Raw genomic sequence first — 12,874 nt, forward strand, 5'->3', positions numbered from 1 at the left:
TAGGCTTCTTGCAGGTCAGTTTTGAATCCAGTCTTTAGGGGGGACCTTTCTGTTGTTACTTAAACAGAAGCTGACATTATATGCATATATTTTATTTTGGTGTATGTGATAGGCACCGTTTATAAAAGGAAACAAAAGAATGCAGTTTACATGGGTAACTTTTGGAGAAAATAACTTGATTTTTAAATTTTTTCTCTTTCTCTCATTTTTATTTAGGGAAATATTGCCTTGTTTGAAGCATGTTGTAAAGAAAGAATACAGCAGTTTGATGATGGTGGCTCTGATGAGGAAGATATCTGGGAGGAAAAGCACATTGCATTTACACCAGAATCCCAAAGACGATCCAGGTGAGAGAATTTGTTACGGCGATAGTAGTGTCCAGCCCATAAAGCAGAGATGATCACTAGGAGACATAGACTGTATCCTCTGCAAACGTGTGTGTTGGACCCAGAGACGGTGCCTTTGTCACAATCAGAATGTGCTTGTTGGTTGATGTGAGCTGGTGCCAGGACTCTTGCCAACATTGTGACACGTGTGTGCACAGGTCAGGGCCATCTACCTGAAAGTGCTCAGACATTGCTCCACACAGCCTCTTTGGAATGGGCAACAATGGCTGAGGCAGGTGGTCTACAATCGTTCGCATATTTACGGGTTTCCTTCCATCAACTATAGCAGCTACCGAGTTAGGTGTTGTTTCTTATAAAGGACTGAAAGGAGGGGAAACGTTTCTAAGAAGTTCATCTACTTGGGAGACAGAGTCATGTCAGCTGATGCCCATCAGGATCGGCCCAGTCTCCCCACAACCCTCCCTAAGTTTTCAAGTCCCTCTGTCACAGGGGCCTAAATGACTTTGCTTCTGTGCACAGGGGGTTCTTGTCATCTGAGTGTTCATTGCCAGAATCGTCACGGTTAAGAGAACATCAGCCGAAGTTCTGTTTTATTTCATTTATTTTTAGTAGTAATATTTTCACATGGCATACAATTGAAAGGAAACAGTATACAATAAAAAGTAGAACTCCCCTGTCTCCCCGTCCTCCATTCCTCCTGCTGGACAGTGTTCTAGCCTCGCCTGTTGTCACGTGCCCTGGCACTCAGGTTGTGTCTCTTAAGAATGCTTGTTGTTGCTTCAGGTTGCAGAAGACCTACCCGTGGCTTAGACCAGTAAAGGTACATTTGTCTCACAGTCCAGACCTGTTAAAGTCATCAAACCCAGCCTCTTTCTTTTATTCCCACTCCATCATCTTTTGCATGTTGGTTTATCTACCTTGTGATCCCAAGGTAGCTGCTGCAACCTAGGAGTAGATAGAGATAAGTATCTTCATAGTGGATTTTTGTTTGTTTATTTTTAATTTTTCTAAGTGATAAAGCCTGCGTCGAACTTGTTTGTTACCATTTGCTATGAAATTTTGGTCCTTGTGTTGATTGAATTCACTGGTTGGCCATATCCTACTACCATTTATCCTCTGGAGGTGGGCCGTCCTCACACATCCTAACAGCGGTGTGGTACCTGCTGACACTGCCATCTGTAGGCAAGGCAGCATAGAGCATTAGCATGGCGGTGGGACAGGACAGTCTCCTGGGGGAGATGACAGTTGATACCCAGAGGAAACACGGGATGATTAGAGAAGGCAGTTTTTTTAGTTATTTAATAGCTCATTGAGGTATAGTTGTCATATAATAAACTGCATTTACTTAAATTGTACAACATAAGTTTTGACATATATATGTGTCCATGAAACCATCCTCCCAGTCAAGGTCATCACCTGCAAGTTTCCTCAGGCTCTTTTGTAATCCCTTCCCCCATCTGCTTTCTGTTCCTTTAAATTATTTGTGTTTTCTAGAGTTATAGAAATGAAATCACATAATGTGTACATTTTTGTGTAGTTTCTTTCACTCAGCATTATTTTGAGAGTCATCCATGTTGGGTAAGTGTCAGTGGTTCATTGCTTTTTTGTTGCCCAGTGTTACCCCATTGAATGGATGCACTACAATTTGTTCATTTACTTACCTGCTGAGGGACATTGACTTGTGTCCAGTTTTTGCAAGAATAGACTGTGGTAAGTTAAAGATTTGTACTGTAAACTGTAAGGCAACACCAACAAAACAATTACAGATAGTAAGTCAACAGAGGAAACTCATCATAAAAAGAAATCTAAAAAATAAAAGGCAACTGGGGCAACAGAAAACTAATACCAAGATGCTGGTATTAAACCTAAGTAATCACTTAAATAATATCAAATAAATGATACAAAACCTCAATTGGAATGCGGAGATTATCAGATTGGTAAGAAATAAAGTCGTGTGTGTGCCGCCTGTGAGAAATAATTTAAATATAAAGGTACAAAACGGGTTAAAAGAAAATATTGAGGGCCTTTATTATATTAAAGTGTTATTTCAAAGGAAAGGGATAAAGAAAAGGTCATAAAGGGTCAATTCATTAAGAGGACAGAACAGTTCTAAATGTCTGCATACCTAGTAACAGAGCCTCAAAATACATGGAGCAGAAACTGACAAACCTGCACAGAGAGGTAGACAATTACATTTACGATCAGATATTTCAACACTCTTCTCTCAGAAACTGGTAAAACTAGGTAGAAATCAGTAGATAGAGAACACTTAAATAATACTGCCAACTAACTTGAGCTGCTGGACATTAATAAAGCACTCCACCTAGTAACAGCAGGATATGCATGCTTGTATGAAGTTTGTACCTGGAGAGACTTAATTTGGGCCATAAAACAAGTCTCAATAAATTCCAAAGGTTTCAAGAGCACAGAGTATGTTCTCTGACTCTAATGGAAGTAAATCAGAAATCAGTGATAGGAAGATTTCTAGAAAATCTCCAAATATGCAAAAACTAAGTAACTTGAGTTAAGAAGATATCAAAGGGTAAGTTGCATAGTATTTTGAATTATAAGAAATGAGAGCACAGCATTTGGAGGATTTAAAGGATCCAGTACTTAGACCATTTTTAGCACTAACTGCTTATATTAAAAGAGAAGAAACATCTCAAATCAGTGACCTTAGCTTCCACTTTCAAAGGCTGGAATGAAATGCAAAACAAAAATAATAGAGAAAATCACTGCAATCAGAAGTTGTTCTTTGAGAAGATTAATCAAGTTGAAATACTGCATCCCTGTAGACAGAATGGTCAGTGCTGACGTGCAGCGTTACATATTTCGGCTCTTTCCTTTGTTCCTAGTTCGGGGAGCACGGACAGCGAGGAGAGTACAGACTCTGAAGAAGAAGATGGGGCCAAACAGGACTTGTTTGAGTCCAGTAGTGCCAACACGGAGGACAAGATGGAGGTGGACTTGAATGAACGTAAGTTGCCTTCTTCTTCCGAATTAGTTGCTATGTGTTGCTGCCTAATTTTAACACTGGGCAAACGAGTGCAGCATCTGAGATGACCCCCGAAGGAACGGTTGGGCTTTGAGGTTTTGAGGATCAGGCCCGAGGCCAGGAACATGTGGTACCTCTGATAGTTGGGCCTCTCTCCCTCTGCTGTGGAAGCTGCTGCGAGTCTGGGTAGAGGTCAGCACACTGGGAGTGTGGTTCACTGGCTGTGGGGAGGGTGCCGCCACAGAAGGGGAGGGGCCGTCCATAGTGGGACAGTGAGGAGATACTGTGTGTGTAGAATCATGAATTCCCTAAAGCAAAGAAAACACAAGAAACTTAAACAGCTTTAAATGGGTTCTTCAGGGGTTTTTTTTATGTAGCTTGTAACCCTAAATTTGCCCAGCAAAGTATGTATTTATGCCCTGCTACTTGCTAAGAAGGCTTTTGGTAGCTGCCTTTAAGGAAAACTGTCAACTTCTAAACGTTCAGACACATTTTTAGGAGAGCGAGCCCTGTACATTGGTGCCGGGCTCCTGAGGCTGACATGTTTCTGGTACTCCAGGAAAGCCCTTAGGTCCCTGGGGCTGAGGCTGAAAGCCAGCTTGGGCCACAGTGGGGCTGTCAGAACTTTAGAGCTGCCTGGACTTTATGGAGTTCTTGCCCTGTGCCAGGTGCTGGACCATGGCCTGTGTTCTGGGGCTTCGAGTCTCGGGGGTGGGGACTCAAAAGAATTGTCTAATGAGAATAGGTGCTGGCGGCTTGCCAGGTGCCTGCACAGACCTTCCAGAGCACACAACACCAAGGGCAGGAAGGGCGCAGCCAGTGTAAAAGAGGAAACAGCTAGTATGAAGGCACAGACACCCACAAGCTGCTTCACACGGCTCCAGGAAAGGAGGAGATGGTGGAAGATAAGTCCGGAGAGCAGTACAGAAATTTTATTCTGAAGGTTGTTGAATAGCTCTTGAGGATTTTGCTAAGATTGACATTATTGAATCTGTTTCAAGATGATTGGTTATGGCAACAGTGTGAAAGGGATTAAAAAGCCCATGCTGGGGACAGGAAAGCTGTGAAGACACTTGTTGTTACATGTAATGTAAGAAATGACAAGGGCTGATAATGACAGGGACCAGGCAGCAGGGAGAGAGGAGAGGACAGAGGCCCCGATCTTTTGGCTCTAGAATGTGTGGTGGGCTGTTGGCAGGTGTATGGGTAAGCAGTGGTAAGTGCGCTCACAGTGTTGGGCCGTAGCTCTCTAGAATGTCGTCATGTCGCAAAACTGAAACTGTACCCACTGAACAACTCCCCAGCCCTTCTCCCCAGCCAGCGGCAGCCCTGGCAGCCCCCGTTCTGCCTTCTGTTTTGGTGACTCTGACTCCAGTGGCATCGTGCAGTGTTAGTCCTTTGTGACTGGCTTATTTCAGTCAGCCATGGCTTCCAGGGTTACCCATGTTGTGGCAACCCTGGAAGACAGGATTCCCTTCTTTTTTCAGGGTGAATAATAGCCTGGAATCTCAGTATTTGAATGGCTGGGTGGATAATAAGTGACTTGGTGTGTGTGACTTAATGCCCCTGTCGTCGTGGCTCTAGAACTGGGTGTGGGGACAGGGAGAGGCAGGTGGAGCATTATGGATGGAAGTCACACTCACCCTTCCTCCCACTGGCTCCTGGCTCTGTCCCTGAGGAAAGGCTTCCTCTGTGTCGACAGACCTGCAGGGGTCTGGGTGGGGCGGTCTCCTGGCTGGGACCCCTCTCCCTGGCTCTGAGAGCCTCTGCCATCCTCACCGGCCCCCAAGGCTTCTCTCACAGGGTTCCTGCACTCCTCTAATGCTGGACTGATTCTGGGGAGCTAATCTGAGGCCAAATATCCCAGAATGGTGACGACAGGAAGATTGTTTTTATGGAGCCTAATTTGGTTGTGAAGTGGAACTTTGATTTGGAAGGGGTGATTCCAGAGCTTTGATTATGGTGGACAGGCAGAAATAGCTGGTTGACTTCTGAGGTTCAAACATTCAAGCATCCTCCCTTCTTAGCATTGGAGCCCTGCCACACTCAGATTCCCTAGCCTGGCAGTCCTTCTGTACAGCCTGAAGGCTCCCAGCGGTAATAGAAAATACCCCTGATCAAGAACAATGGGTCCCTCACCCAGCCTGTCCCTAGCCAGGATCTGGGGATTCAGTGTAAGTTCTGAGTGGTGTATGACGAGAGCAAACGGAAAGAGACCTAGTGCTATCTGAAGGGCCCCATCTCTGGGAAGTTAACGTTTATACAGAGGCCTGCAGGTTTGTTCCAGACTCGGCATTGTGCCATATGGGGAGAGGGCCGCTGCAAACTGGAAGGGGGTCCCTCTGACCTCTGAAATCTTCCTGTGTCTGCAGGACTTAGAAAGTAAATAGGAAAACTCTTTTCTGTGTGTTCTCAAAACTTTACTTCCCACACCAAACATGCAGGTTTTCCCACTCAGACCAATTCTGCAGTAACGGCTGGGTGTCTGACAGTTCAGTTCCAAAACTGTTTACCTGGAGTCAAGAGTCAGACCTTACAGGGAAGGGCTCAGTCCCTCGGAATTGCCCCCAACTTCAGGTGCCAAGCTGAGTCTGGGCACCTGGTGCTTAGGACCAGCCTGCTGTATTTCGGGAGTTCCCATGACCTCTTTGGGCTCAATTATTTGCTGGAGTGGCTCACAGAGCTCCGGAAGGGCGGGTACTTACTATCACCGATTCATCGCAAAGGGTGTTTTAAAGGGTACAAACAAGCAGCCGGATGAAGTACTGAGTAGGACGTGGTCCGGAAGAGTCCCGGGCACAGTAGCCTAGAGTTTTGCCCTCCTAGAGTTTGGAGTGTGCTACCCTCCCTTCACCAGCCCAGAAGCTCTAAACCCCTACCACTTGAGTGTTTTAATGGAGGCCTCATTAAATAGGTATAATCGATGAGATCATTGGCCATTAGGGATTTTCTCAACTTCCACTCCTGTAGGAGGTTGGAGAGGATATGAGGTGAGGATGGCTGAAAGTCCCAACCCTCTAATCAGTGGTTGGTTCCCCTGGCAACCAGCTCCCATTCCGAGGCCCTCCTGGAGCCCCTAGCCACCAGTCCATCATTAGCATACAGAAAGACTGCGCCCCCCAGAAGAGTCCAAGGGTTTGGGGGAATGGGGGCAGAGACCGAATATGTATTTCTCATTCTGTCACTGGAATCTTTCCTCTTGTTTGTGCTGACTGCAGTGGGTTGCAGGGGGTCCATTAAAAGTATGAAGTGGGGCCAGATCTGGACTATGAAGCATAAGGTTTCCAATTTATTGCAATTAAATAGTTAACATACTCTTTTTTTTTTTAATAGACTTTTTTAGTTTGGAATAATTTTAGATTTACAAAAATTTGCAAAGATTGCGCAGGGAGTAGCTGTATACATTTCACCCGTCTTCCTCCCAGTGTTAATATGACCTTGCATTGTTAAAACAAATTAATATTAGCATATTCTTTTATGTGTGGCTTTACATCCTTATGTGATACTTCCATTGGGAAAAAAATCTTAGAAATGTGAATTGCTAAGGGATCAAAGGAAGCATAGTTCTAATAGGGTGGATGTCAGATTGTCCTCTGCGTGTGCCATTCCCACTCTTGTGGAATACCTTTCCCCACAGCTCTGATCTTTTTCATCATTGTGACTCTGTTCCTGAAAAATACCTTGTATTACATTAAACTACTGACATAGTCAAAAAACAAAATTCCTCCCTCTTTTCAGCACCCAACTGGTCAGCCAACTTCGATGTGCCCATGGAGACAACCCATGGTGCTCCCTTGGACTCTGTGGGGTCTGATGTGTGGAGCACAGAGGACCCAATGCCAACTAAAGAGACGGGCTGGGCTTCCTTTTCCGAGTTCACAGCTTCCCTGAGGTGAGTGTGCGTGTGCCCGCTCTCTCACCTCCCTGCGGGACAACAGCAGGCAGCGTGCGTTTGCTGTTGGGCTTGTCGGTCACCTTGCTGCCCTTTGGAGATGAAGGCAGTGCCTTCACCAGGATTGAAGCCTGCATGGGGGAGATACTGACACAGCCGTGAGTCACACAACTGACCACCCTCCTCCTTCCCTTCATTCAGGGTGAACCGGAAAAGAGGGTAGGTCAGGAACAAAGCAGCCAGGAAGATGTGACGCCCAGGAAGTCACTCAGCCGAGTGCTGACCAGGGTGGCATCTTCCAGACTCTCCTGGCCCCACTGAGCTGTCAGGCGGCACCGAGGGACCAGGAGCCGGGGGAGCCAGGGTTCCTGTGGGGGTGGGGGGGCACTACAGGAAAATGCCAGATGCATCTTGCATTCAACAGACACTCTGAACTCGTGTTGGATTTACAGCTGGTCTAGTGCTATGAATCAAGGGGTGTGGCAGCTGTAGCTCTCAGTCATGTTACGTAAATTATTCCCAATGAAAGCAACCAACATTTCATAATTTTCCTCAATAGTATTGTCAGTGTCTGAGTGGTAACCGGATCTCATGTCTTGTTAACCTTGGTTTGATGGGCTGAACACATTTGGTCACTGAAAAAATACCTCCCACTGCACCATGTGGACGGCTGCTGCGTTCCTGCTCTGACAAGTGATGGTGCTGCCCAGGCATAGGTAGTGGAAGGGATAGGCAGGCAGGCCGACTGTTGGAGCTGGCAGTCACCATCTCAGACAAACCAGAGTCAGCTGCAACCTACTTTTTGCTGCTTTAGAGCAGCTCTAGTAAAAGCACGAAGCTGTTATTCAGAGGTGAAAGTGGGATTTGTGGAAAATGTCTCCAAACTACTAGGAATTATTTTACTGACTCTACTCCAGTGTCGGACAGTGAAGTTTCCACCTCTTGCTTTTTTCTCTCTTCCTGTAGCTGGAGGATAAGAGCCCTGGTCCCTTGAGAAGGTTGAAGCAGCTCCTTTCTGTTTCCCCCTTGTGCACAGGTCGTGCTTTCTCGTTAAATACCATTTAGAGGGCCAGGCCCTCTGGGCAGTTCGGCTCAGGGAAGTAAGGGATTTTGTACAAACGGCAGTGTAGGTACAGCTGACACTGCAGCAGACCACTGCCGTCCCTGCCCTGGGAGCCTGGTGACTGTGTGAGGGTGAGAGGCGGGGCATTTTGAGCCTGTCCAGAAGCCTTAAAGCGGCCCCCACATTCCTGCTCTGCTCTCTCAGCAGCACATGTACCTGTGCACCTCAGCTAACACTTCAGGCAGCCCTCCACACTTGGATTCATGGGCTGTTGGGGCCTACGACCAACTGCTGATGTCTTCCCAGTGGAACTGGAACTGATTTTCAAGTTTTTGTGAATAATGGTAACTGTTGCCTCAGTTACTGCTAACATCTGAATTTTCTCTTTTTAAAAGTACAAAAGATATCTTAAGGAGTAATTCTCCAGTGGAAATGGAAACCAGCACTGAGCCATTGGACCCTCTCACTCCCAGTGTGGCTGCTTCGGCAGTGCAGCCTGAAGGTGGGTACAGAGGGCACCCAAGTGCCCAGCCGGTGGACCTGGCATTCTGTTGTTCAAGCTTTAACTTCACGTTGCATAGCCAGTTATTCAGTCCTGTCAATGTCCAGAAAAGGGAATGGGCCTGGGAAGAATGCCTTAGCCTGCAGTGCCGTGGAACCAGATTAGTCATATATATTCCAAGCCCAGCCCTGTTCTTCTGTCCTTTGGAGTTTACTTTGTGGGAGCATGTGTGTGTATCTGGGCGTGTTTGAGGCTGTGGGGCTGGCTGTTTTCTTTACAGTGGTCCGGAGTATCCAGTGTGTTGTCTTATTACTCAAAGTGTGTGCACTGTCCCTTGGAGAGGCCCTGGGCTGTTTTCAACCTCCTGAATAGGGCTTTGAGAGGTGCGGGCAGGGGGACGAAGTTAGTGAAGGGGGGAGTCATGAATTGGTAGTATGTGCAGGGAAGAAAGAAGTAAGTTCTTACAAAAAGAAGTGAAGATATGGGTGGAGGATATAAGAACCAAGGGGCAGGGAGAAGTAGTAAGGCCAGAAGCGAGTGATGGCCGGTCATTCTTCCCCTCAGCAGTTCCGCACATGGGGTCGATTATCCCCATTTTGTGCATCAGAAAATAGAGGCACAGCTTCTGTGCCTTACCCGAGGGTCACCAGCTCGTAAGTGAGAAGGTAGGGATCTGAATGCTGGAAGTCTGACTTCAGAGCCAAGCTTGTGATTGGTTATGGAGCGAATGATCCACAAGGAACCAGAAGAAAATGACTTTTAAAAAAGAAATACCCAAGTGGGACAAGTGAGAGGGAGAAGGATGGTGAGGACAGGACAGCAGACAGGCTGAGAGTGAGGTACTCCGGGGTCTTGGTAGGTGGGGGCCGCTCTGCCAGCTGTGGAGAGCCTCAGGAAGAGGGAAGGGTGTAAGCTGGGAGGCTGCGGCGCATCGCTAGCGAGCAGTAGTGAGAAGTCTGTGCCCATCAAGAATTGGCCCAGGCAGCAGTTGGCAAAACACCTCACTTTTTTCTCTCTCCTCCAAGCAGAAGATGTGACGTGGGGTGGCTGGGTTGGCACAGAGGGTGACATTGTTCTTTTGTGGCGGTCTGTGGGACCGCCTGCTGTGTGTTTTTTTCAGCACCAGGCAGTGTGGCCATGGAAGCCAGCTCTGATGGAGAGGAGGATGCGGAGAGCACAGACAAGGTGACTGAGACAGTGATGAATGGTGGCATGAAGGAAACGCTCAGCCTCACTGTAGATGCCAAGACAGAAACTGCCGTCTTCAGAAGGTGACCAGGGGTAGATCGCGCTGCAGCTGCAGGTGGCTGGGAGGGCGGTAGGGGAGAAACTTCTGGTAGTAATATCTTTAATTTGATTCACATGTGGGCTCAGATGTTGGCCTGAATCTGGAACCTCTGAAACCTCTGTCGCTTTTAATGAGGAGTTGGCGAGTTTTGGGTTCCTAAGTAACCCCCTTCCCTCCATAGTATTCAGAAGACTATAGTTTAAGTCTAGTGGATTCAAAATACATGAGTTTTTAAAAATGACAATCTTGAGTCATAGTAGAAATTGACTTGTATTCAGGCTGCAGAGCTCTCAGCCCATCAAAACCAAAGGTTCAACATCATGCAGATCATTTTCTCCAGACACAGTGCAGCCTTAGAATTCAGTAGCAAAATGATAGCTTTAAAAATAATATGGAAATTAAACTCATTTCTGAACTTATGGGTCAAAAAGAAAGAATCACACTGGAAACTAAAATCTTAAAACTGAAAGAGGAATGAGAAAACTTGTACCAAAACTTGCAGACTTCAGCTAAGTCAGCTCCTGGAGCTCTGGTCATGGTGTTAGACAGACCATCTCAGACCCTGGCACTGCTGAGATCACAGCAAAACAAAGCATCAAAGAGAAAAGCTAATTATAGGCCACATGTGGGCGTGTGAGCACCAGGCTTTAAAGTGAAGACGGCAAACCACATCCAGGAACATTTCTAAGTCATGACCAAGAATGTATCACATGAGTATGAGGATATTGTATCATTGTAAAGATGACTAAAGGTAATTCACAGACAGGTAAAAGGATAAAAACCATTTGGAAGCAGTGGATGGAGAAACTGTTTGATAAAAATTAAGCTGTTCATGGGTTTTTTGCTAAAGGAATAGAAATAACTTTTTTTGCCTAGAAATAGAAAGTAGCTCGCTCTAGCACTGATACAAGTGTCCACTGAGAAAATCTACGGAAGACTTTATTCTTAGCAGTGAAGTGCTAGAAATTCCTCTAACAGTGTGACCCAAACAGTAAGACCTACAGCTGCTGCTTCTCGTCAGCCCTGTGCTGGTGGTCTTAGCAAATACAGCATAAAATAAAAACTGCAACATACAAAGATGTCAAAGCAACAAAATGGTTATTGTTGATAGGTTATGATTTTCTACCTTAAATTTTCCAATTGCATCTACAAATACTAGAATTACTAGGAGAGGTGGGCCAGGCTTATTGGACACACACATCAGTTGCATCTTACAAACCAACACACGAGGTCCTGTGTGTGCCACCACTTTTTTTTAAAAGTAAAATGATAACCCTTCTGTGTGAGTTAACTTAAGATGGAAGGATAAAATAAAGACCTAAATAGGGAAATGTGCCATGTTTGTTAAGGGGAGGATATCCATGGCATTTCTTGTCTGTAAAATGAATGCATTTCTCATCAAAATCCCAATTGGGTTTTTCATGGAAATTGAGGAACTGATGGCAATACTCATTAAGAAGACCAGATCATTTTACAGAATAAAGTGAGGGGGGATCACCAGAGTAATACCAGGATGTAACTCTCAGAGCTGTTACTGAGATGATACAGCTTTAGCACAGTTACACAAATAGAGCCCCATTCACTTCCATGACCTTGATACATGTTAGAATGACATTAAATTTAGTGAGGGAAAAATGGACTTATAAATAGTATAAATTGTAGAGGGAAAAAAAGCTTTGTCTCAGCATAATTATGAAAGGTAAAACTACACAGCTTTCAGAAAACAACATAAGAGAGTATCTTTATAATTTGGAGGCCAAAGATTTTTCTACTATAAAAAAGCCAAACCAGAAAAGAAGATTGATAAATTTGACTTTATTTAATTTCTAGTATTCCAAAAGAAATGATAAAATGAAAAGACAAGGTACAACCAGCAAAGAAAGAGTCCATAGCAGGACAGAGCAAAGACCTCATATCCGTAAGAAAGAGACAGACAATCTAATAATTTTAAAGATGACAAAGGATACAAATAAGCCATTATGTGTGGAGGCAAACAAGGAGCAAACCAACACCAGAGGAAGTGGCCTCACAAGTAAATGGGATGTGTGGGTTGCAGTAAGGATTTAGTGCTGTTTCATGCATATGAGCCTGCTCATTCCTATCTTAAGTAGCTGCAGAAAATAGGAAGAGTGCAAAAACTGCCGGGATCTTTTTACAAGGCAGTGAAATCTTAATTCCAAAACCAGAGAAGGATAATTATAGAAAATGATCAGCTTATGTCACTTACAAGCCAACTAAATGCAGAATCCTATAGAAAGTATTTGCTAACTGAATCCAACAGCATATTAAAAGTAATTCATAATGATCGGTTAGAGTTATCCCTGGACTACTGGGGTGGTTCACCACAGGAACATCTGGCAGCATAATTCACCATATATTAACAGGCTGAAAGGAAATCATTTGATATTTTTGATGAAGCTTTCAATTAAGTTCCATACCTGTATGTGACTAAAACTGTGAGCATGCAGGAGTAAAAGTGGGTTTCCTTAACTGGTGAAAGTTCAGCACCAAAATGCTGCAGCAGAAATGAGAGTTAGTGGAATTTTAGGTGCATGCACTTGAAGGTAGGGAACAAGCAGGATGTAAGCCCATGACCAATGCCACGCGCAGGTGTAGTCACCCCTGAGCAGTGCTGCGAGGAAAGAAAGAAAGAAAGGTGTAGGTAAAGACTGGTGGGAAATGATCAACCTGTTGTTATTTGCAGATACAAGTGATCAGCTACAGCCACATCAGGAGCAAACTTTTGTAACTAATAAATTCGGCAAAGCTTTCTGGGTAAGAGATCAT

At 45.1% G+C, this 12,874-nt stretch overlaps 1 protein-coding gene across 24 annotated transcripts in view; it reads left to right on the forward strand.

The window, feature by feature from the left end:
• PPP6R3 (protein phosphatase 6 regulatory subunit 3) overlaps positions 1-12,874 on the forward strand; it is a 137,458-nt gene that overhangs the window by 110,054 nt on the left and 14,530 nt on the right. For all 24 annotated transcript variants that reach the window (XM_037011355.2, XM_037011357.2, XM_037011359.2 and 21 more), the window contains 5 exons: positions 217-347; positions 3,203-3,324; positions 7,081-7,234; positions 8,693-8,799; positions 9,920-10,070. In XM_037011355.2, the coding sequence (XP_036867250.2) occupies positions 217-347; positions 3,203-3,324; positions 7,081-7,234; positions 8,693-8,799; positions 9,920-10,070 (665 nt within the window). The remainder of the gene's footprint in view (positions 1-216; positions 348-3,202; positions 3,325-7,080; positions 7,235-8,692; positions 8,800-9,919; positions 10,071-12,874) is intronic.

Source organism: Manis javanica, chromosome 11 (assembly GCF_040802235.1).
Source record: "Manis javanica isolate MJ-LG chromosome 11, MJ_LKY, whole genome shotgun sequence".
Taxonomy (NCBI): Eukaryota; Metazoa; Chordata; class Mammalia; order Pholidota; family Manidae; genus Manis; species Manis javanica.